At 44.2% G+C, this 25,788-nt stretch overlaps 1 protein-coding gene across 8 annotated transcripts in view; it reads right to left on the bottom strand.

Moving 5' to 3' along the window:
• Positions 1–25,788, bottom strand: part of LOC139746029 (uncharacterized) — a 271,715-nt gene that overhangs the window by 135,217 nt on the left and 110,710 nt on the right. Inside the window, exon 1 of one of the 8 annotated variants that reach the window (XM_071656885.1) lies at positions 2,075–2,177. The exons of 6 other annotated variants lie outside the window; for them this stretch is intronic. Coding sequence is in view for 1 of the 2 variants with exons in the window: in XM_071656877.1 (XP_071512978.1) it covers positions 1,940–1,976 (37 nt within the window). In the remaining variant the exon portion in view is untranslated. Of the gene's footprint in view, positions 1–1,939; positions 1,992–2,074; positions 2,178–25,788 lie in introns of those variants that run through there. One more of the 8 variants, XM_071656877.1, reaches the window with a different exon arrangement.

The following is a 25,788-nucleotide window of genomic DNA, read 5'->3' on the forward strand; positions in this document are numbered from 1 at the left end:
GGGAAGAAAAATTACATGAGAATAAGTTATACTCAGGTAAAAAAATTCAGTATCGAATATCATGATTATCAAGATAGGTAAATAACCTAAAAAAAAAAAAAACAATACCTAAAGTAACTATGCCACTAGGCGGAGCAAAAATGAAAATACTGAACCACGGAAAAGACAAACAAACACTACTACCCACAGAGAGCAAGACCCATCATGAGGTATCGCAAATTATCTTACGGTTAATGACTCTTGTCTTCCCAAATACCATCAGCAACATCTGATGATACACGAGTGGAGAGGGTACCCCATACCTCCCGGAAAAGCTATGGGTGCGTCAGGTGTCACTGTCATGCGTGACGTAACACTTGTATGGGTGTCCATTTTCAGCTACACTATCCCCCGGGCCCACTCCTATACATCCACCCACCTGCTCCACATGGTTATAAAAGTCACCTTCCATCCTTGGCCGGGGCTTTGAGCATCTGTGGGTCCCCACAGCATAAATAAAAGACAGGACTCATATATGCAGTTATTCTAATAATTTAAGCTACGATACGTGTCTTTGACCGTTATTTTAACCTCTCGCTCATAAATATTACTAGAACAGTTTCACTTATTTTTGTCAAAGTTTAAAAGTAAATAAGATAAAAAGTAATATTTCTTTTACTTTTAAATGGTCTATTAAACATGCACGATAATAAACCTTTCTCTTGAATTAGCAAGCTGACAAACATTGTTTTGTTGACGTTTATTGGTCTTTGGCTAAATCCTAAAATACGTTAATGCATATTTTCTTAAAGGGGCGAGGCCTCCATAAGCGCCGGGACCATGGCATAAGTTATTTATGTTAATAGGCTAATCCGGCACAGCTTTCATCGTAAAACCAAGCATCCCTCATCGTCTGGGTTTCACACTCAAGTCACCGTCTTCCACAAAAAGCCATTCTTCTTCTTTCCCCATTTTTCTTTTGTTTGAGAACTTCACTCCGTGATTGGAGCCTCCACCACATACTACAAATAAAGTGCTCAGAGAACTGAGTCTTACTTGTGCGTCTCATGATGATTAAGACGAAACTCTCTCTTGTTTTAATTATACCATCTCCCCTCCCGGTTGTATTCTAAAATGAACAAATCAATATTTACCACATAGCTTATCGCCTTCAGGTCTCATTATATATATATAAAGCGTCTAGTACACCGATGGAACATTCACCGAGTCACAGACATTTTAATATAACGAATGAACAACACAAAAACTACATGGTCTTGGCAGTCGAAAGGCCTTATTATAAGCCAAATAACCAACCAATCAAATTTCTTCAAAAAAAAAAAGCCTACCTATACATCCAGTTTGTACAATACAAATTAGACTAAAGGATAGCAAGCTGGTCACTGATGGTCTAGCATCTGATGGAGCTGTTGGAAGGGTGTGGTTGTGTGGCTCTGACTGGACCATGACTGACACCAGCCTTGGCGACCAATAGCCCCTAAACTACGTCACACATTAATACATGTAGGCCCAGTTCCCTCAAGTCACCCTAAAACTATATACACACAACTCACTGTCGAATAAAAATTAAAGTAACTGTCAAACATATGTTCATTCAGAAAACGAAGCGAAACCGTCTTATATTGATTATGGCATCCTGGGGCCCGGCGATGATAGCTTTTTGTTTTTTTCCTTCCTCTGTGTCAGTACTACGTGGAAATGACTAAAATAAATGTTCACACGCATCACACTAAACACTATCTGTAGCATGCGTACGAAATCAAACTTTACTAAACATAACGCCATTGATACTAAGAACGACAAAAAAAATAATAATACTATTGAGCCCGTGTACAAGGCCAACATGCAATAGTAGTAAGCACTTCAATGGGCGAGGAGGCAAGAAGGCATTTCAGGGTCAGGGGCGGCGAGGGGGGGAACAAAAGCCGTGGGTGTTCACCGCAGCCACTGCAGCAGAGGCTCCAAAACTGCAGCATCCACCGACACCAACACCACCACCACCGCCGCCGCCGCCTCCACACCTAACACACACACACAACACACCGCTCTCGCCTCCACGTTACTATTTCCTCACTTGCGCAGGAGGAGAATGTGGGGTGCTTTCACGTATAGGATCACCAATATACGGTATATGTATATTTATATGTATGTATGTATATCTTAAGGCAGGAGCCGCCGGCAGTATCCAGGAGCCTCCATACCACCACTACTGTCGGGGAGAAACTGCGGCGCTCCTGAAGCAGTCGTTGCCCCTCCCATCATCTCCCCTCCACCCCTCCTCCTACCCTTCCTCCCCTCCCCCATCCGTCTACCGCCGGTAGCCCTTAGGGGGCGGGGGTGCCGCCCCCCATGTCCACCCCTCCCAGACTCGGCAAATCGACGCACGCGCTAGCTGGGCTGCCTGCCGTACGCGCGCTCTCTCTCAACACGTACCTCACGCCGACCGCTCCTGTGGAGACCACTCAATACATAGCCATCCTCCACCACAATCACCACCACACCTACCCACCCACCCAACCCACTCCCGGACATGATCGCCCACGCATTTTCACACCCAATTCGAGTCGCTACTGCCCTCTTAATGCAGCTAACCCATGGAGGGAAAAAGCCTCCAACACTTCGCGCCCATACAGGAAAGTCTCAGAAAGTCCGGGACAGCCAGAATTCACACTGTACCTTGATTTCAATACACGTTGTCACACACACACACACACACACACACACACACACACACACACACACACACACACACAAATATTCAGTACTCAAGGCTATGCAATTTGAACACTTACTGAATCAAGATGAATATTATATTCGGATAAACCTGAAGATTCACACCCCATATTTTTCCTGGGCTAGGCTGTGTTAAAGTTCAGCTCAGCTCAGCTAAGCTGAACTCAGTTCGATTACATTACATTTTGATTTTTTGTATCCTAGCCCAGTCTAACCTAACCAACCCTAGCCTAGCCTAGCCGAGCCTAACCAAACGTTGGGAAGTGGTGGAGGCCTAATCTTCAGGTGATCCACATATTCTGAGACAGTAGAGACGACTGCGTTATCTGTCCATTTCGAAAAAAAATAAAAATCATTCGCTTTCCTAACCGATCACAAAGGAAGAGTGTACAACAGCTTAGGTATGTCGTGTGGCACGAACACACTCGCACCACAACAAAAGCACTTCGTTCCCATCTACGTCACAATAGCTCCCATCTCGTCACATTCTCTCTCTCTCTCTCTCTCTCTCTCTCTCTCTCTCTCTCTCTCTCTCTCTCTCTCTCTTCATACTGTATGATGCCCACTTCTCAAATGGACGCAGATGCGACATTCATTTTTTTTTCAAGTTGCTTCATATAGCCTAATATAGCTTATCCTAACCTAACCCATCCTATCATAGTATAACCTAACAACCTAATCAATCCTAGCCTAGTATACCTTAACCTAACCTAGTCTAACTTAGCCTAGCCTAGTCAGGCGTTAGGGAGAAGGTAGAGACTGCAGATGCGACATTCAAAATTTTCCTTTAGCTGCTTCGTGCGCTAACTTCATACTTAAAATATATCACAAGGAGAGTAGAGTATATTGAGACAATCACAAGGTATGGCGAAACCCTAACGCAACCAGTTGCAAACGGTATATATTCCCTCACACAGAAGCGTCCCTCCCTGGTGAACGTTTAACGAAAAGCTGCTTCGGAAGCCAAATCTTTGAATTATCGCCCTATCGCACGTCATCAACATCTGGTTACAGCGAATAATTACCGAACCTTTTAATCACTAGAATCATTAGAATCTCGTAATCACAAGAGCCATTAGAAGAAATGTTGTCCAAACGAAATGAAATACTGACACACATTTATATGGGGGAGGCGGGATACGACACGAAGCTCAGGGTACCAAACACGCTCACTCTTGATATGGAGGAAAATCAATGGCACACACACACACACTCACACACACTGGAGCTTGGTGGCAGCCATTGGATCGAAGGCGCTCTATAACGCCAGCCACCTTCGGCGACGTAGATGAATTGCACCGTTATTAATGACCCAACGTGTGGAGGAATTACACCATCAATATGGTCCAAAAACGCCGATGAACTGCACCAAACACACACACACACACACACACACACACACACACTGGCCACCCCAACAAGTGCATCAGCTGTGCCGTTAACAATACCTCAACACGTAGACTAGCTGTACCATTGTCGTGTGTCAATACGTATGTGAACTGTGCCATTAATCCTGTAGCAAAAGATTGGTGATTCGTAGGTGAATTGTGCCATTAATACTGTCCCAAACCGTTGATTCGTATGTGAATTGAATTGTGTCATTCATATTGTCCCAAAACGTTCACGAACTGTGCCAGTATATTGTCCCAACCCGTCTATGAACTGTAATATCATCAATGTCCCAAAAGTAGATAAGCTGACCCATTACAATGAATAATGTACATGAACTGAACCTGAACCGTGTGTACTCTTCCAAAACGTATGTGAACTGTAACATTAGCAATGTCCTTAGCATTCCACTAATGAACTGTACCATTAACAATACCCCAATGTCAAGCTAGACAACTCTTTTCATCACGGCCGTATGCCATGCAAGGCTCCGTTACCACACCAAGACTGGAGATTTTCAGTTTTCCTTGAGCAAATTTCCACGCTCCACATCCCGTTTTCTACGACCCATGCCGCTGGAGAAAACGGTGCGGGGCAATACGGCTCAAGAAATAACGAGCTCACCGTGTTAACCGCCGGCCACTACCACCCTTATGATATGGCCGTTTATATGTCAACTTTCCAAGAGAAAGGACCAAGGGCGGAGCACAAGAGCGTCCATGGCCTTCACGAAGGGGGGAGAGGGAGAGGTGAGGAGGAGGAGGAGGAGCATTAGCCTTCATGAGGGAGCACAGGAACGTCACATGAGAAAAAAGGGAGCATTATCTTCTCTATAAGACCATGGGAGGTGCAGTGGACTTTAAAATAGGAACACAAGGGGTGTTAAATGGGGGGCCAGGGAAAGCATTAGTCTAACATGAGACATATGGGGGCCAGGGTGAGTATTAGTCTAACATGAGACATATGGGGGCCAGGAAGAGCATTAATCTAACATGAGACATAAGAGAAGCCTGGCATTCATGAGTGAGCATAGCAGCGTCATATGGGAGAGGAGCATGAGCACTAAAGAGCTAGCCTACGGGGAGCATTTTCTTTACAGGATGTATACCTCTATGGGATAGGGAGGGGAGGAGCATTACTCTAAAAGAGGGAGCATAAGATGCCACATGCCTTCAAGAGGGAGTGTAAAAGACTACAGGCCGTCAAGAGGGAGCATAATAAGACCACAGACCCTTAAGAGGGAGTGTAGGGTCGTCAAATGGAGGCATTAAGGGAGTACTATAAGCCTTGAAGAAAGTGCACCGGAACTTCAAACAGGAGAAAGAGCATTAGTCTTCATCCGGAGGAGGGGGGGAATAAGTGTGGCCGCGAGACCCTTCATTCATCTCCAAGGCAACACACACACACACACACACACACACACACACACACACACACACACACACACATAAGCAACTGAAGTAGCACAAAGAGCTAACACGAAGGTCCAGAGGAGGACAACAAAGATGGTACGGTACCAAGATTAGGGGAGATGAGTTACAGGTAAAGGCCGGAGGCCTTGAACCTGCCCTCCTTGGAAGAGAGAGGTGTTAGGGGTGACTTGGTCATAACCCATTAAGTTCTTAAAACAAATCGATGACCTAGACAGCAAACAATTCTTCGAGAGGTGTAGGGATAGAGCAACTAAAAGGACATCACGAAATTAAGAAAGAAACTTGCTAAATAAATATGTCAAGAAGGACTGAAATAGTGTAAGAGTGGTGGATGAACGGCACATAATGACTTGAGGACATGGTTGATGCAGACAGCAAACACAGATGTAAAAAGCTGTATGACACCAGAGGACGTTTAAGAGATGGGACCCCACGGGTGTAAAAACTCCCTCCCCATACAATACATATTGGTAATTACAACTAGGTAATTACAGAGAACTCTGCAGTGTAGTGATTATCATTAATGAGCATTAGTCAGCACGGGCCTGCCCGGGGTCAGACCAGCATGGTTTCAAATCCTGGGCGTGGCAGTCGGTTCACAGCCAATCCCAGTTGTTCATCCTCCTCTCCGGGCTGGTAGAAGCATAGGTACTTGGCTCAGGCTAGTGTGTGTGTGTGTGTGTGTGTGTGTGTGTGTGTGTGTGTGTGTGTGTGTGTGTGTGTGTGTACACACAGGAGTAAAAACATGGTACATTTGTATTACGTTAAGAGACGGGACAACATGAGTGTCTCTCTCCCCGTAATACAAAGAGTAATGACACACACACACACACACACACACACACACACACACACACACACACACCACACACACACACACACACACACACACACACACACACACACACAGCGACAAAGGCTAGAAGCCATACATTTGTTCAACATGGAGGAAAGAAAGAAAGAAAGAAATACTTCATCATCACAACCTTTTTGAAGGTTTTAAAGCTGTTTGATGACGCCACAGTGATCGGCCCTTCGGAAGATGAAAAAAAAAAAAAAATAGAGAAACACCAGAGACCATAACATGAATAATATGCAAGAATCTTTTTGGAAATTTTGTGAGAAGAAGCGACTTCGTTGTACAAAATGATTGGAATAAACTGAGCATTGAAACTGCGAATGTGGACAAGCATACGAGAAGCTTTCAGTTGTATAATAATAGGGAAAAACTAACAGCAAAGGCCCCATGAACGTAGAACTCCACCCCCCACCACACACACACACACACACACACACACACACACACACACACACAGTAACAATAGGTAATTAAAAATAGGTAATTGCACACATACACTTGCATTCACTCAAGAGCAACACACAATCAACGCCAACACATTTGCACTCTCATGCACTTTGAACAACAGACTCACCTACCCACACAGGTTCATCGCCACAGTGAACATCAACACACAATCTGACTCACTGCCAACGCACTCTCTGCAAACTGAACACCACGGTACCGGAGTGCCTAAGTAAGCCCATCCATACTCCAAGTACACATACATACATACACTCCGGTGCTCCCGACACCCTCACCGCCACCACAAGAAACACTCTGACACAGGGGAACACCCTCATCCATCACACACACACACACACACACACACACACACACACACACACACACCAGAGCAACAGGCACTACTGCCCCTCCAAACACATACCACTCCCCAACCCCGAGACTACCGTATCAACGCTTGTGATCACACGGGTCGACAAATTATCTACACTGTGATTATAATCACGTCAAATTACCAATCACTTCCCCACCGCCCCGGGGTCCCTCTAGAGATATGACCGTTGCACTCCTGTTCCAACACCAACCATCGCTGCTTGCATCTCTGGTCCTTGTTGGCAACGTCCGGTAAGTACGACGCTTGGCGTATACGACAGGGCAGTGCTCTATACCGGATGAAAAGAATGGGAGGGGAAACTGACTGTCCCCAATACATGAGTCAATCATCAGTGTTTGCACAAACAATCCGCTAGCAGCACGAGAACATCCAAACAAATACGAGCATGATTTAAGGTACGGTGATGATACGGTCATGTGAAACGATAATCGTACCATTATTAAGGCTCCAGCGGGCAGACGAGTTTGTACTGCTAATAATAATAATAAGCCGTCCCCCCCCCCCCATCCATATATGCATTTGTAACATCATTAGAGCTGGCCCACCACAAGCTTCGTACTGAGGGGGAAAAGTTATAAGAGCAGTGCTTGAAAGAGAGCATAATGAAGGGGGTGTGAGGGGAGGAGGGGGGTGGGAAGTTTGTGGTGTATTTCAAGAGAAGCAGACGAGAAAAACAAAAAAAAAAGGTGCCAGTAGCGTTTCAACGAGCGTCTACTGTGGGAAAAAAAGTGCAGTAGGGCAATCGGGCATGGAAGGAGAGGAGGACCCAGGCCTTTGAAGGTGTTGGGGGAGGGGGGTTGGGGGACTGTGTCAGCGTACGGGAAATGACGAAAGCCATGGGGGATGGGTGGGATGGGGGGGGTGTTGTCCACACTCCCACTAGGCCGGAGGAACCCTGGTTGCCGTCAGCCAGCTTCCCCCCCCCCCCCCCCCCCCCGGTGTGTCGAGTCATAATTCAATTACATTATTACCGATGACCGGACCACCACAACTGGGCAGAGGCCTCGGCTGATAAGACTACCGGTAGCCGGGGGTTCGGTTTCCGTGCGGCCGATCTCCGCCCACAGAAGTTTTAGCGTCGGACATCAAGTTTCACCGAAGGCGGTGGAGGCGGCTTCTTCCTATTCCTCCTCCTCCTCCTCCTCCTCATCATCATCATCATCATCATCATCATTGCCGTAGAATAACTGCGGCTCCTCCTGGTTGCACGCTGCTGCTCTTGGCAGCCCCACAAGACAGCCTGGGGCCTAGCCCGGGCTGCTAAGGTAGAAGACCCCCAGAAGACTGACTATACCAGGTGCACAGTGCCTCCCGATCTTTCACGGCCACGTTCCAACTGACCTGTCCCTCCCCCCGGAGCTTCCTCGGTTCAACGGAGTACAATGCTCTGAAATGGGATTACCCTAATGTTTAAGGGCGAAAACTTGTAATGACAACATCTATACCTCACGATGGAGTCGAAGGTCTCCCATCCCCGCGACCGTGATTACTTCCTCTGTTCATAATACATAAAACACGCGTTGATAAGCTTCCTTTCTTCATTTTTTCTCCCCCACATTACGCCAGAGGCTTTATAATCATCACCTCGCACCATCTGGACGGTCGGTCCTGACGTACTCCTGATGAATGGTATATATACGCGTACCATCCCGGATGGGAATCACGCTCCCTCCCGTACAGGACATGCATCGCATTCCTCCATAACCCCCCTCTCCCCCCCGAGAGCCTCTCTGCCTCCTCGTTCAGCCGAGAGCTTTTCCCTAACGCTCGGCAAAGGTACGCCGTAGCGTAGTACCCCACCGGCGATATCAATACCCAGTCACCCTCCCCCCTTTAACTCCTACTCTTCATGGGAGTCTATTCACACACGCTCCCTCAACTTCTACCCACACTCCAGCAACCATGGCCGTGCTACGTCAGTTCCCCTACGGCAATCAGGAAAGCCCAATTCTTACAGCCTAGTCCATGTGTATCAGGGTTCTCTCTCGCGTCCGCTTTCTATGGAGTATAGAATGGACGCTTGTGCGTGAGCCTACCGGGGTCGCGTTGATCTATCCCCATATACTGCGATTAACGTATATGGTCTTAGAAATAACGTTAACTACTCATTATGGAGTAGATGTTTTGACTGGCGGTTAGAACTTGACGTTCGCGTCCTATTTTATAAAACTGGCGGTTGATCAGCTTAAAAGCCCAAACAATCGACCTACGAACTATCTTCGAATTCGTTGAGAGGAATGAAGCCGTCATCTGGTGTTAATCAAAAGAGGAGAAAAAGATATTTTAGTTCCCCTTAAAGACACTAATGGAAACACCAGACCCTACAGCATGAGAACTCCGACAGTCATGTGGTGAGTTAGGAAAAGTAAAGTATAATACAATATATATATATATATATATATATATATATATATATATATATATATATATATATATATATATATATATATATATATATACTAAAAACAGTTAACGATAAAAATAAAAATATACATACAACAAAATACAGCATTTTTATAAAAAGTAACATACGATACACAAAATAAAATAGAATAAGTAAAAACGAAATATACATGAGCAATTAATTCAAAAGTATGTATAACTAACAGTAAGTGCACTGAAAGTACATAAAAATACAGTATAACTAATACAAACATAAGAATTTATACAGAACAATGTAAAATACATAAATATAACAAAAGGTACTCCCAAATAATAATAATAATAATAATAATAATAATAATAATAATAACCTAAACTAATTCATTTTACATATAAGAACTTCCTATCCTTCAGTTCTCCTCAGTTTTTGCAGTTGCCAAGAAATCCTCATTCATACGCAGTTTCATGCGACTACATGCACCCAAATGTAATCAGTCAGTCCCCTCCACACAGGGAGTACCTATGACGTAGCGAAGTTAGAAGTTTCTAACGAGTACCGCTCATGAATTATCGTACTCAAAATATGTCCATATACAAACAGACAGACAGACACAGAGGTATAAACAGACACAAGCGGTACTGTTGAAGACACATATGAAGTCCCATTGACATTTTTTTTAATGATCAGACAAAAATAAAGTACCGGTATATATATATATATATATATATATATATATATATATATATATATATATATATATATATATATAAATATATATATATGTATGTATGTATGTATATACATGTGTATGTGGGTGGGTTAGGCCATTCTTTCGTCTGTTTCCTTCGCTACCTCGCAAACGCGGGAGACAGCGACAAAGTATAATAAAAAAATAAAAAAATAAAAAAAAATATATATATATATATATATATATATATATATATATATATATATATATATATATATATATATATGGCAGAAGGCAGTATATATGAAAATGAAAATCAAGTGTTACATATTCATATAAAAAGAAAATACAGTATAGATCTCTATAATACAGTAAATTACCTTTAAGCAAAGTTTAACGCCGTGTTCTTTGTACTAGAAACTGTGTGTGTGTGTGTGTGTCCTACGCCTGAACAACTGGACATAATCAAAGGCATAAACACCACCGTTGTTGCCAATATTGCACCCGAGGCTGTTTGCAGCGCTGACCGGTTGAGGATATCTATAACGATGGAAAATTGTTATTACCTGGGAACAGTGAAGCACCATCTCATGTTAGCATACCGAATCCATGTGTGTGTGTGTGAGTGTGTGTGGTGCTCTGCTCATCTGTCCACACAGTGGGTCTCACAAAGACCCTTTGTGACCCCTGCAATCCTCACTCCCTCCTCTACCCCCCCCCCCTTCTCACTCCCCGTTCCTCCCCCCTACCCCCTCCCCTCCCCTCTTCCCCAGGCGCTACCGCTCACATGAGCGCGGTGGCCGGACTGCGCAATAAATCAGCCGCTGCTAAGCGGCGAGCGCTAAATTACACGATTTTTCTTTCTCGATGCCGAAGGAGGAAGGATTCTACACGCACACTGTTGACTTGGTATTCTGTGAAGTGGTTTTTGTACTTCTAGAAAAAAAAAAAAAATGATGTGAAAGTGGTTTTCGACAGAGTCCGGCACGGAGGTTACTCATTACTCTCATTCGTATATGAGAGAAATATGAGACCTGATAGGGATTATATATCATGAGTCCAGTGGTGGTGGTGGTGGCGGAGACGGGAGTGTTGGGGGTGGCGGTTGTGGTGGAGAGACGGGAGTAGTGTTGTTGTTGTTGTTGGTGGATTGATAGCTGTGTTTGCTGTGGTGGTGGTGGTGGTGTTATCACGTGACTCACATCTTGATAACACACGGCTACGAAGCATCTCACTGGCTGCTGCTGCTGTTGTTGTTGTTATTGCACCAACCCACCCCACTCCCGCCCATCTAGCGAACACCACTCGTGGCTCACATTTCCGCTGGCTACGTTAAACACGCACGGCATCTCCTCCTCCCTCCATCCCACCACCCGCCAACCTGTTCATGGGTGCCAGCCAGCGGCGGCCCAACCCATGGGGTAGGAGGAGGAGGAGGAGGAGGACGGCAGTAGCGAGGCTGTAAAAACCATGAGATCCCGGCAACCGTGCCAGCTGACACGACCATCCCGACGGGATCCCAGCGACTGTACCAAGCGCCACTATCATCCCGACGGGATCCCAGCGACTGTACCAAGCGCCACTATCATCCCGACGGGAGGCTAGCAGGTGTAGCAGCCGCCGCTATCATCCCGGTGTGACCCTTGCATATGTAGCAGCCGTCACTATCATCCCGACGACATCCCAGCATATGCAACAACCGTCAGTCACTATCATCCTTACGACATCCTAGCCTACGTAGCAACCGTCACTTATCATCCCAATGTGATCCCAGCATCCCGTCGCTATCATCCTGACGACATCGTAGCATATGTAGCAGCCATGGCTATCATCCTAACGCCAACTTAGCACATGTAATAGCACAAACTATCACCCATCCACCCACCCCGACACACGTCCTTGTCAAACCTCCTCTCGCTAATCAAACCTCCAGTCCCAAGAGATAACGAGGCATCAGAGAAACAGGATCTTTAAAAGGATGCAAATCACAAAAATCAACAAGATTTCTTTTACATGTTTTGGGGGGCGGGAAAAAAATATATAAACGCGCTTTAAAATAGCGTAAATCTCTGAACTGTTTCAGGTATGAATCCTACACGGCAATCCCAAGTTAATATTTGGCCCGAGATGAACGACAGAAATCCAAAAATAAATATAATGATTAAAACTAAAACAAAATATTCATAGATCTATTACAGAGTGCGCTAACGTCTTAAGAGTCCCGATGAGAAAACGTCTTTTCTATCAAAAATGATAATAATAATAATAATAATAATAATAATAATAATAATAATAATAATAACAATAATAATAATAATAGCAACAAAAATACTTGATATATTATCTAACACAAATCATAATATGATCTCCAACATTTGTCTTATGATTTCTAAGATATATGTGACCTGGTCCCAAAGATATACTGAATATCAGAGGCTGTATACTGCACAAACATACCGAGGCTGTATATACTAAAAAGCTTATGATGCAACTACACAAATCAATCTAAAAAAAATGAAAAAGGTTTACTGTAGCCAATTTGTACAGTTTTATCACATCAAACACGGAGCAAAAACTATTAAAAGCCTTTAATGAACACAAACTATATATATATATATATATATATATATATATATATATATATATATATATATATATATATATATATATATATATTCCTATGAGTCCACGGGGAAAATGAAACACGATAAGTTCCCAAGTGCACCTTTGTGTAATAATCACACCATCAGAGGAGACACGAGAGACATATAACAGTCAGTTGATATACAACGAAGAAACGTATATATTCATTTATCTATTATTTATATACCTATTGCGGGGAGTGAGTATCGTGTCCTAAGCTACAAAACTTCCAAATAATCCTGGAGGATGCTGGTGGTGAGGTATAGTGCAACAGCAGTGGCAACCCTCCGCCCAAATCTGCTGGTCGGTCACCTTGATCACCAAAATGACCCAGGTTGACGATCTAAGGCAACCAAAGAGAGAGTGCTCAAGTTGCCTGTGTCAGCCGCCCAACCAGGCGACCAAAACACTTCAGGCACTGCGGAGCCTTAAGCAAAAAAAAATAATAAAGCTAATTCATCGGTTAGGTTTGACAAGCTGTAGCAGTAGTAGCCGGCTACTAAAACCCAATACGACTTTCACTCAACGAATGTGATGGATGGAACACACACACACTCAGCAAGTCAGACCAAATGATGGGTAGCCGAGTAGACTGGCTACCTGCTTGGCGAGCCGACAGGTTCAACGTGCTTCTCTCCCGATCCTCGACATCTACATTACATCTATGGATAAGCTAAGCTGCTCCTCCACCTCCAGGAGAACGGGACATTGAAGCTGTGCTATCCTCGCTTCCACATACATACGCCCGCCGCTACTGATGATGGAGGGGGAGGAAGAAGAGGAGGGAAAGCCGCTACGTTAAAGGTCAAAAGTGCACATTTTCTTCATTCAGTCACCGTCGCGACCAGTAAATTAACTAACCATTCAAAGTGAAAGAAGAAAAAATAATGAGACAAGAAGAAAATGCTTGCCGCCAGTGTCAAATGAGAAACTGTAATTACTTGCACTTAAAAAAGAAGCAATTGCATAATGTCACAGTCACAAGTTTTTGATGTGAATCTATAAATAGGTGTAAGTGCCTATTGATAAATACCTTACTGCAAGACATAAAACATCGAGGGTCTGAAATAAATTACATGTGCATGACTTTTTTAAATTTATTGTCAATTCTTTTTTGTTCTGCTTAAAATTATCAAACACCGAAAGCATGGTTCTCCGAATTATATGAAGAAAAAAAGATGAATTTCAAGAAATTAATATTATTCTGATTCAAAGTTACAGGATCCAAATGAAAAAAAAAAAATGAACTAATGTATTCTTTACCCCCAGGCGAGCTGACTCAAACTGTGGCAGGTCGGGCCCAGCAGCGAGGTGTACATACATTCGTACATCCTGAGCGTACCGTGTTGTCGTCATGTGTTTCCCGGATGTCACCACCGAACATCACGATACCGTACCGGCTTTGGGGGGACACCAGAGCGAGAGACCAACCAACCACAGCGCCATTACCGGAGGCGGCCAGGCGCGCAACCTGACGCCAAACACAAGCCTCGTCCGCACCACATCCCCAGGATTTAAACATTAACTCCGGTGTGTTATGTTATATCTAAGGTACGAAACACTTATCAGGGCTCATCTTAAAATCCCTTCCAGTATCTACTGCCAATTTCTACACTGGGTACTTAGCCACACACAATTACAGATCTGTATTTAATTTATTGGGTTCTTTATAAAGCGATAGAACCTAATGATTTCTCAAACGCATTTTATTCCATAAAAAAAAAATCATATCAAACCTTAAAACTATTCGTGTAGGACTGTATATTTTCACTTCACATAAAACCTATTTAAACACTTGTAAACTATTTATCCTAAACTATATAACAAACTCATCCGTCGATTTTAATTAACATTTGAGTCTGACATTTTTCCATTGTTTTGATGCGTTACATTGTGTTAGTTAATTCACATTTGACTCTCATATACTTCACTGTCAAGCTTGCATGGCACTAATAAGTGAGGGAGTTTTACACTCGTGTGTGTGTGTGTGTGTGTGTGTGTGTGTGTGTGTGTGTGTGTGTGTGTGTGTGTGTGTGTGTGTGTGTGTTCGTTCCAGCAGAGGTTGCTACACTGATACAAGGCCGAGAGTTCACACCTTGTCCAAAGACTTTAACAGGTACACTGAAAACATTAATCAGACTCATTTCCGAGGCAGAGTTAACTTACACAACATGAGTATCATCGAGTGTAAACCATTATGAATACCTTAACACATATAACTGGCCATAAAGATTCCTTTGACAATATATATATATATATATATATATATATATATATATATATATATATATATATATATATATATATCCCTGGGGATAGGGGAGAAAGAATACTTCCCACGTATTCCCTGCGTGTTGTAGAAGGCGACTAAAAGGGGAGGGAGCGGGGGGCTGGAAATCCTTCCCTCTCATTTTTTTTAATTTTCCAAAAGAGGGAACAGAGAATTGGGCCAGGTGAGGGTATTCCCTCAAAGGCCCAGGCCTCTGTTCTTAACGCTACCTCGCTAATGCGGGAAATGGCGAATAGTTTGAAAGAAAGAAAGAAATATATATATATATATATATATACAACTTCTTTCCGACTTCAAAAGCCTATATTTTCAAGCACGTAAAAAAAATCAAGACCAATTCAGAAATTTTACAAACAAGCAAGACATCTGGATTATAAATTTCGTATTATCGTAATATTCTATGGGAGTAGTTCGGTATATTTCTTCCTACTATTGATCACAAATTTCAATATGAAGATTGGCTATCAATAAGTGTCAAATAATGTAGGTCCACGGTGCCAAAAAAAGAAAAAAAATCGAGAGCCAGATAATCTTAAACATTTGGGCATAGCAGTAATATACAGGCTTTTTCTTCCCCCTTTTGTCACAAACATAATAGTATACCATACTATGAATAAAACAAGAATTATTACTCAGAAATTATCCCTTTCATTTGGGGGGAGGGGGTGGACCTATAGAAAATGTGTGTGTGTGTGTGGGGGGGGGGGGGGCGGAGCAATAGAAAATGTGTGGTGGGCTATGGTTGAAAAGGCGTTCATGATGAATGGGTGGCGAATATGAAAAGGTGGGAAGGTGAGCGGGGTGAAAATCAGTAGATGGTAAAGATGAATATGTGATAAGGATTTTTGTAAAGATGATGAGGGCAAGAAGGTGACGAAGGGGAGAAGGTGGTGAAGGTGACGGAGTGCTGCAGGGGAAAGTGAATGGTGTAACGGGAATGGGTGGTGAAGGTGAAGGGATCTAGGGCACGCGAAAAAGGTGGTGAAGGTGAGTGGGTCCGAAGCATATGAGCAGGTGGTGAAAGTGAGGGAGTCCGGGGCATACGAGCAGGTGGTGAAGGTGAGCGGATGGTGAAGGTGAGTGGGTTCAAAGTGAAACGTAAAGAGGAAGGTGTGGCCATAGCGGCACAACACACCAGCCTTCCCACAACCAACGTCCACACCAGCTCGCCAGGGTAACACCAACACCTAAACACCTGACACCCCACCAATATAACACCTGACACCCCACCAATATAACACCTGACACCCCACCAATATGAGACCTGACACTCCACCTATATAGCACCTGACGCTCCACCAATTATAACACCTGACACCCCAACAATATAACACATGACATCCAACCAATACAGCACCTGACACCCCATCAATTAAACACCTGACACCCTATCAATTAAACACCTGACACCCCATCAATTAAACACCTGACACCCCATCAATTAAATACCTGACACCCTACCAATATACCACCTGACATACCAAATACAGCACCTGACACCCTACCAAAGATAACACCTGACATCCCAACAATATAACAAGTGACACCCCACCAATATAACATGACACCTCACCAAAGATAACACCTGGCACCCTACCAATATAACACATCCTGACATCCTCCCAAATAGAACACTTGACACCCCACCAATATAACACATGACACCATATAACACCAGACATCCCACCAATATAACAAATGACACCCCATCAATATAATAACACCTGACACCCCCACCAAATACAACACCTTACAACCCCACCAATATAACATCTGACATCCCATCCACCTAACACCTGATACCCCCTCACAAATCAACACCCCCCTCCCATCCCATCAACCAACTTAACAACACACCTTACACCACACGCCCTTGACGACGATGCACTTAAGCACACACACACACACACACACACACACACACCAGGCGATGTATCCGGACGGACGAACGGACGAACCCCTCACACATACTAAGCCGTAAGCGGGTGGTCGGCTTTAAGTCGCACCTAAGCAGCCACTTCCAGAGAGAGAGAGAGGCCACACGGACTATATATAACCGGCATACAACCCCCAACAACCGTGTGTTGTGTGTACCCCACATTGATACCCCATTTATAGACTTAGACTCGTTTACTATTAGGGAGGAGAAAAAAAATTGTTAAGTCTATACTTAGTGACTCGAATCAGAGAAGGGAAAAAAATTATGTATTTCCCGGTACTTCGAAGTTATAATTCTCTTCATGGACGAAAAAATATAATCAAATATAGTGGTATTCGAAGTGGATAAGACTACGTACAGTTCATATTGTTTCAACGACTTCATTATCGTGACTTTACACCATAATATAAGGAGGCTCGCTGCTCAGGAACTACCACACACACACACACACACACACACACACACGGGCCTCCGTGGCACAGTGGTTAGCATTACTGACCATGAGTCATCACGGGTCTGCCCGGGTGTGTGTGTTTGTGTGTGTGTGTGTTGGGGGGGGTGTGTCTTCATCCCCCACAGCCCGGGCTGCTGGATTTGGTCGTTGGTCGACCAAACTTCTGGGAGCGGCAGCCGTCAGGCCCTCCCAAGCCTGGCTGGCATGATGCACTTTGTTGGTACTTGTCAAGTGGAATCAAACTTCGGATCCGCATTGGTTCGAATCCTGGGCGCGGCAGTGGGCCTTCACCCAATCCAGGTGATCATCCATCCCTCAGTGCTAGTCGATAAATGAGTACCTGGCTTACCCTGGGGGGTATGTGTATGAGCAATACATACACAGGAGTAAAAAAAAAAAACATGGTATGTACAGGCAAGGTTTAGAAATGGGGCAACACGAGTATAAAACTCTTCCCGCAACACACAAGCAGGATATATATATATATATATATATATATATATATATATATATATATATATATATATAAGATTTACGTACATGTACTTACAATGCCCCTGTCCGTCTGCCTCACAACTCTTCGCTCGACTTTACCTGAAAATAAAAGAAAGGTCGACGATATAATATAAAAGTTATTTTGGTATAAGGGAGAAAACCTCATGTATGGCTGAATGCGTATATAAACGGAAAGCATTCCAATGCAATAATAAGTGATCAGAGACTCATAACTAACTCTCCCCAGGTAATGTATGTCATAACTTTACTGAGAAGAGGAAAGTAGCTGTTCCTTGTCAACAGTGTTGAAAATAGCAATGTAACAGTGAAAGTAGCCAATATTCAAATGTCCTTTTTTTTTTTTAAGAATTCCAACACCTTCATTTTCTGTTTTGAGGCAAGTAGTGTGGTAGAAGAGCCGTATCCATTAAGGTTGTTGGCTGTATATAATGCTGGACGAACTTACGTATACCTCACGGTGGTTCCGGTGGTCTTCTACCCCCACAGCTGGGTCTGGGATCTTACCATACCTTACGTATACCTCACGATGGTTCCGGTGGTCTTCTACCCCCACAGCTGGGTCTGGGATCTTACCATACCTTACGTATACCTCACGATGGTTTGGGATCTTACCATACCTTACGTATACCTTACAATGGTTTGGGAGCCTTCCTCACAGACCACTGGGCGACCTTATGACTGGCGAACCTTCCAAACAAACTCCTGTTCCGCGCTACGTGCTCCGTCGCAAATTGCATACATCCAGTTTTCTTTAATGTTCCGAAGTTGGAAAACATTAGTTGCCTAATATTTTTTTTTTCCAAACTGCGCGGCTTCACAACTTGGTAATACCTCTCTCCAAAACTGAATTTCCTCACTGCTCAAGGCTAATGCCGATGCAAGGTTGGGCAAAAGGCATATAAGCATAGGACTCGTTAATGTTACCTTATATTTCATGTTTGTTAAACACAGCACTCCATTAATTCCTCTTACCTAAACACACACACACACACACACACACACACACACACGCGCGCGCAGGCGGACGGATGGAATACGCTGAACGAGGATGTGGTTGATGTTAAACAGCATACTAAAGAAGATTAGGAAAGGTAATACGACAAGCAGAGATTGGGGTGCACGCGCCCCCACGAGCGTAAAACCTCCCTCCTCCCGCTATAAAACATACAAGTCATCATCACACACTGATGCCGCCGCGGTCGTCATGAAATTAACAAATGAATGACGACGATGAACTGCATCAGCTTACAAAGGGGACGTTTGGACAAACTCCAAATCTGGTCCGATGAATGGCGAGTGAAGTCTAATCTGCGTAAATGCGAGGTAATGTCGATAAGATCCAAGTGGTAGGAATGCTTTGATGTGATTATCACCTTATGGGAGATACGCTACTGGATTCTACGTGTCAGGGAGACCCACACTTATCACCTTGTGGGAGATAAACAACTGGATTCTATGTGTGAGAGACCCACACTTATCACCTTGTGGAAGATAAGCTACTGGATTCTACGTGTCAAAGACACTCATACTTATCACCTTGTGGGAGATAAGCTACTAGATTCTACGTGTCAAAGACACTTATACTTATCACCTTGTGGGAGATGAGCCACTGGATTCTATGTCAAAGAGACCCACACTTATCATCTTGTGAGAGATAAGCTACTAGATTCTACGTGTCAAAGAGAACGTGAGGGCGATACTTGATCCTCATCTGTCGTCGGAGCTACGTATCAGGACCACTGGTGAGAGAGGCCAATGGTCTGTTGGCAAATATCAGAACCAGATGATGGTCTGGGATGTTTCGTAAACCATTCACGACAAATACTTAACCACAACTAGTTACGCCCCTGACGTCAGGTCACCGTAGCTATGAAAGCACCAAGGAGTTTGATCTGTGAAAGAGTCCACAAAAGAGCGATTAAGATGGCTCCTCATCATGTTAGGTGAGCTGCAATGATAAGCCGTGGGATATAAATTCGATTATCATGGCAGAAACGAAATGAGAAAAGGGGGTGTGTGTGTGACCTGATCACCAAGCCTTCACGTATCTGTAAATCCGTTTGGACGAAGTCGAGAGCGAACAGCTCAGTTCTTCGTGAGACGCAGCAGCAACACAGTACCCAGGCATCACTTGACAAGATGCTGAACAAGAAGGTTGTCAGAAAGGACGTAAAGAAGTACGGTGAGTGTTTAGCTGGCGGACGGCAGGGATGGTAGATGGTTGGAACAGGCTATACATGGAATCTGCGAATGTCGGCAGTAAATAAATCTTACAAAAAGAATACCTGATGATAAAGAAACTTCAAAAGACCGGGTCCGACAAGCGTAGTGCTGATAATTACCGCACTGTACACGAAGGTAATTATCAGTCAGTAATTACACACTCAGAGCACAAAGAGGAAAAAGCTCCCTTCCCATAAAAATAAGAGACGTTATCACACACACACACACACACACACACACACACACACACACACACTAGCAGCCAGCACATCACCCAGACAATGATGAATGAGAGAGTGACTGCCACTGCTGGACACAAAGGCCGGGTAATGCATGCGGGCGATGCGCAATCGAGTGGCGGCCGAGCGACCGGGGTCAAATATAAAGGGGACCCACGGGTGTCAATTAGCCGGCCCACCCCTCTGGCCCCCGGACACATATATACACACCCGGCAGGAGAGGTGCTGTGGACACCGCCCCACCTCACACCGGCTGGAGGAAGATGGGAGTCACCTGTACCAGAGGAACACACACACACACAAACGACACCCCAGTCCATCGAGATCGATATACTCCGATATACTCCACTCCCACGCTAAGACGAGGCCATATGATCGTTCACATATACTTCTGGTTTACAGAGGCATCCAGACTGTCATCCAGGTACGTCCACCCCCAAAAGCACCCACGGATGGTCCACAGCCAGCCTTCCCCTCAGTAACAGGATGCTTCAAGTCTGCCAAACAGTAGCTAACACATCACTAACGTCTGCCAAACAGTAGCTAACACATCACTAACGTCTCCCAAACAGTAGCTAACACCACTAACGTCTGCTAAACAGTAGCCAACACCCCTAACGTCTGCCAAACAGTAGCCAACACACCACTAACGTCTGCCAAACAGTAGCCAACACACCACTAACGTCTGCTAAACAGTAGCCAACACCCCTAACGTCTGCCAAACAGTAGCCAACACCACTAACGTCTGCCAAACAGTAGCTAACACCACTAACGTCTACTAAACAGTAGCCAACACCACTAACGTCTGCCAAACAGTAGCTAACACCACTAACGTCAGTCAAACAGTAGCCAACACCACTAACGTCTGCCAAACAGTAGCTAACACCACTAACGTCAGTCAAACAGGAGCCAACACCACTAACGTCTGCTAAACAGTAGCCAACACACCACTAACGTCTGCTAAACAGTAGCCAACACCACTAACGTCTGCTAAACAGTAGCCAACACACCACTAACGTCTGCTAAACAGTAGCCAACACACCACTAACGTCTGCTAAACAGTAGCCAACACCACTAACGTCTGCTAAACAGTAGCCAACACCACTAACGTCTGCTAAACAGTAGCCAACACACCACTAACGTCTGCTAAACAGTAGCCAACACACCACTAACGTCTGCTAAACAGTAGCCAACACCACTAACGTCTGCTAAACAGTAGCCAACACCACTAACGTCTGCTAAACAGTAGCCAACACCACTAACGTCTGCTAAACAGTAGCCAACACCACTAACGTCTGCCAAACAGTAGCCAACATCACTAACGTCAGTCAAACAGTAGCCAACACATCACTAACGTCTGCTAAACAGTAGCCAACACACCACTAACGTCTGCTAAACAGTAGCCAACACCACTAACGTCTGCTAAACAGTAGCCAACACACCACTAACGTCTGCTAAACAGTAGCCAACACACCACTAACGTCTGCTAAACAGTAGCCAACATCACTAACGTCTGCTAAACAGTAGCCAACACATCACTAACGTCTGCCAAACAGTAGCCAACACCACTAACGTCTGCCAAACAGTAGCCAACACACCACTAACGTCTGCCAAACAGTAGCCAACACCACTAACGTCTGCCAAACACTAGCTAACACCACTAACGTCTACTAAACAGTAGCCAACACCACTAACGTCTGCCAAACAATAGCTAACACCACTAACGTCAGTCAAACAGTAGCCAACACCACTAACGTCTGCCAAACAGTAGCTAACACCACTAACGTCTCATAAACGCCATCCTCGCGTCCCCAATAAACTCACCATCCTCACGGGCCTCAGTCCAAGCAGTGACCCTTACCCCGGTCACTGGTCACCCCGTGCGTGCCAGGTTGGAAGAGTACAAGCTAAGAACGCCTTTCTTGCCCCGCTCAACCCTGGCTCTTGAGGCATTAAGAATAATATATTGATTACACATTCCCCAGAACAGGAGTTTACCGCTGCTTACCTCACTCCACTATGGTATGAGCCAGAGGGCCATTCAATTACTCCAGGTGTAGGGCCGGATTATGAAGTCCATATTGATGGTAGAGCCATACATTCATTTTACCTCCATCCTATTTTGTTTTACTCTCAACATTCATTCAACTAATTATTACAATTTGATCACATGTTTCATTCAGTTACTTAAGATAGCAAGTCACGATAAAAAAGAATCTATGTAAAATTTCGTAAGCGCTTACAAAACTAAATTCCATTAATTCATTCTAATTCTTCGGAGTCCGTCAAAGAGCCAAAGTAAAAACCACTCAAGGGCCGGACTTGGCCCGCAGGCCGCTAACCGAATAGCCCTGGTATAAGCCCTATGGGAAAAAAAATATATACTAAATTATCGATGTTCATATACATATCTCATCTTTATGAGGGGCTGGGCTGATCGTCTAGGATGGGCGTTCAACATCCTGAGTGAAAGTTGATGGTGTAACAGCTGTAAGACCAGAATGTTGTGGTTGTGTGGTATGTAGAATGTTGTGGTAGTGTGGTGTAACGGTAGGTACAATGTTGTGGCTGTGTGGTGTAGTGGTAAATAGAATGTGACTGTGGTGTAGTGGTAGGTAGAATGTCGTAGTGTGGTATAATGGTAGGTAGAATGTCGTAGTGTGGTGTAATGGTAGGTAGAATGTCGCAGTGTGGTGTAGTGGTAGGTAGAATGTCGTAGTGTGGTGTAGTGGTAGGTAGAATGTTGTGGTTGCGGTGTAGCGGAAGGTAAAATGTTGTGCTGTGTGGTGTAGTAGTAGGTAGAATGTTGTGGTTGTGTGATGTAGTGGTAGGTAGAATGTTGTGGTTGTGTGATGTAGTGGTAGGTAGAATGTTGTGGTTGTGTGGTGTAGTGGTAGGTAGAGCGTTGTGGCTGTGTGGTGTACTGTTGGTTGAGTATTATGGATGCGGGAGGGTCCGTGTCCTTGGAACGGATGACTGGAGCGTAAGGATCCCACGGATGGATGAGGGTTCCCAAAGTGGGCGTTCGCAGAGATGCTGACACGGATGACAGGTTTTTACAGGTAGTGGATGATACGACTGAGGTCCAACCGAAGGATGACTTGCAACGATGACCCCAAATGACGGATGACGATCAATGCAAAAGTGTCCTCCTGCGGATGATGGGCATGTCAAAGATAGCACCCACCCTACCACCTAACCCGAGTATCGGACGAAGGGCTTTTAAAAACGTCCCTTTAAAGGACGAAGGTCTTTTAAAAACGTCCCTTTAAATAACGATGGGCTTTTAAAAACGTCCCTTTAAAGGACGAAGGGCTTTTAAAAACGTCCCTTTAAAGGACGATGGGCTTTTAAAAAACCTTTAAAGGACGAAGTTTTTAAAAAGTCCCTTTAAAGGACGAAGGGCTTTAAAAACGTCCCTTTAAAGGACGAAGAGCTTTTAAAAACGTCCCTTTAAAGGACGAAGGGCTTTTAAAAACGTCCCTTTGAAAGACGAAGGGCTTTTAAAAACTTCCCTTTAAAGGACGAAAGGCTTTTAAAAACGTCCCTTTAAAGGACGAAGGGGCTTTTAAAAACGTCCCTTTAAAGGACGAAAGGCTTTTAAAAACGTCCCTTTAAAGGACGAAGGGCTTTTAAAAACGCCCCATTAACGGATGACGAGCTTGTGCAAGTTCCTGGGACGTATGCGTAGGTGTCCGGTGCTGGTCCACACACACACATCTCTGACCGCTCCGTACAACCCCTTCGGAAGCATCCTCGCGGAGCCATAAGGGATGGCAGGCTGCCTTACTGACTTCGTGTGGTGGAATTTCGCACAAAGCTGGAACCTGAACTTTATTCAGCGTCATTACACGTAAATGCATCTTTTTTGTTTAGGCATGAAAAGTTAAAAAAACATATACATATTTATTGTTCATTACTTCGTCTTCTCTCACCTCATTTTCTCCTACTCTCTCTCTCTCTCTCTCTCTCTCTCTCTCTCTCTCTCTCTCTCTCTCTATATATATATATATATATATATATATATATATATATATATATATATATATATATATATATAGGAGGTAAATAAAGTGCGTAAGACAAGGGAGCAAATGGGAACTTCAGTGAAGGGCGCAAATGGGGAGGTGATAACAAGTAGTGGTGATGTGAGAAGGAGATGGAGTGAGTATTTCGAAGGTTTGTTGAATGTGTTTGATGATAGAGTGGCAGATATAGGGTGTTTTGGTCGAGGTGGTGTGCAAAGTGAGAGGGTTAGGGAAAATGATTTGGTAAACAGAGAAGAGGTAGTGAAAGCTTTGCGGAAGATGAAAGCCGGCAAGGCAGCAGGTTTGGATGGTATTGCAGTGGAATTTATTAAAAAAGGGGGTGACTGTATTGTTGACTGGTTGGTAAGGTTATTTAATGTATGTATGACTCATGGTGAGGTGCCTGAGGATTGGCGGAATGCGTGCATAGTGCCATTGTACAAAGGCAAAGGGGATAAGAGTGAGTGCTCAAATTACAGAGGTATAAGTTTGTTGAGTATTCCTGGTAAATTATATGGGAGGGTATTAATTGAGAGGGTGAAGGCATGTACAGAGCATCAGATTGGGGAAGAGCAGTGTGGTTTCAGAAGTGGTAGAGGATGTGTGGATCAGGTGTTTGCTTTGAAGAATGTATGTGAGAAATACTTAGAAAAGCAAATGGATTTGTATGTAGCATTTATGGATCTGGAGAAGGCATATGATAGAGTTGATAGAGATGCTCTGTGGAAGGTATTAAGAATATATGGTGTGGGAGGAAAGTTGTTAGAAGCAGTGAAAAGTTTTTATCGAGGATGTAAGGCATGTGTACGTGTAGGAAGAGAGGAAAGTGATTGGTTCTCAGTGAATGTAGGTTTGCGGCAGGGGTGTGTGATGTCTCCATGGTTGTTTAATTTGTTTATGGATGGGGTTCTTAGGGAGGTAAATGCAAGAGTTTTGGAAAGAGGGGCAAGTATGAAGTCTGTTGGGGATGAGAGAGCTTGGGAAGTGAGTCAGTTGTTGTTCGCTGATGACACAGCGCTGGTGGCTGATTCATGTGTGAAACTGCAGAAGCTGGTGACTGAGTTTGGTAAAGTGTGTGGAAGAAGAAAGTTAAGAGTAAATGTGAATAAGAGCAAAGGTTATTAGGTACAGTA

This window comes from Panulirus ornatus, chromosome 4 (genome assembly GCF_036320965.1).
Source record: "Panulirus ornatus isolate Po-2019 chromosome 4, ASM3632096v1, whole genome shotgun sequence".
Lineage (NCBI taxonomy): Eukaryota > Metazoa > Arthropoda > Malacostraca > Decapoda > Palinuridae > Panulirus > Panulirus ornatus.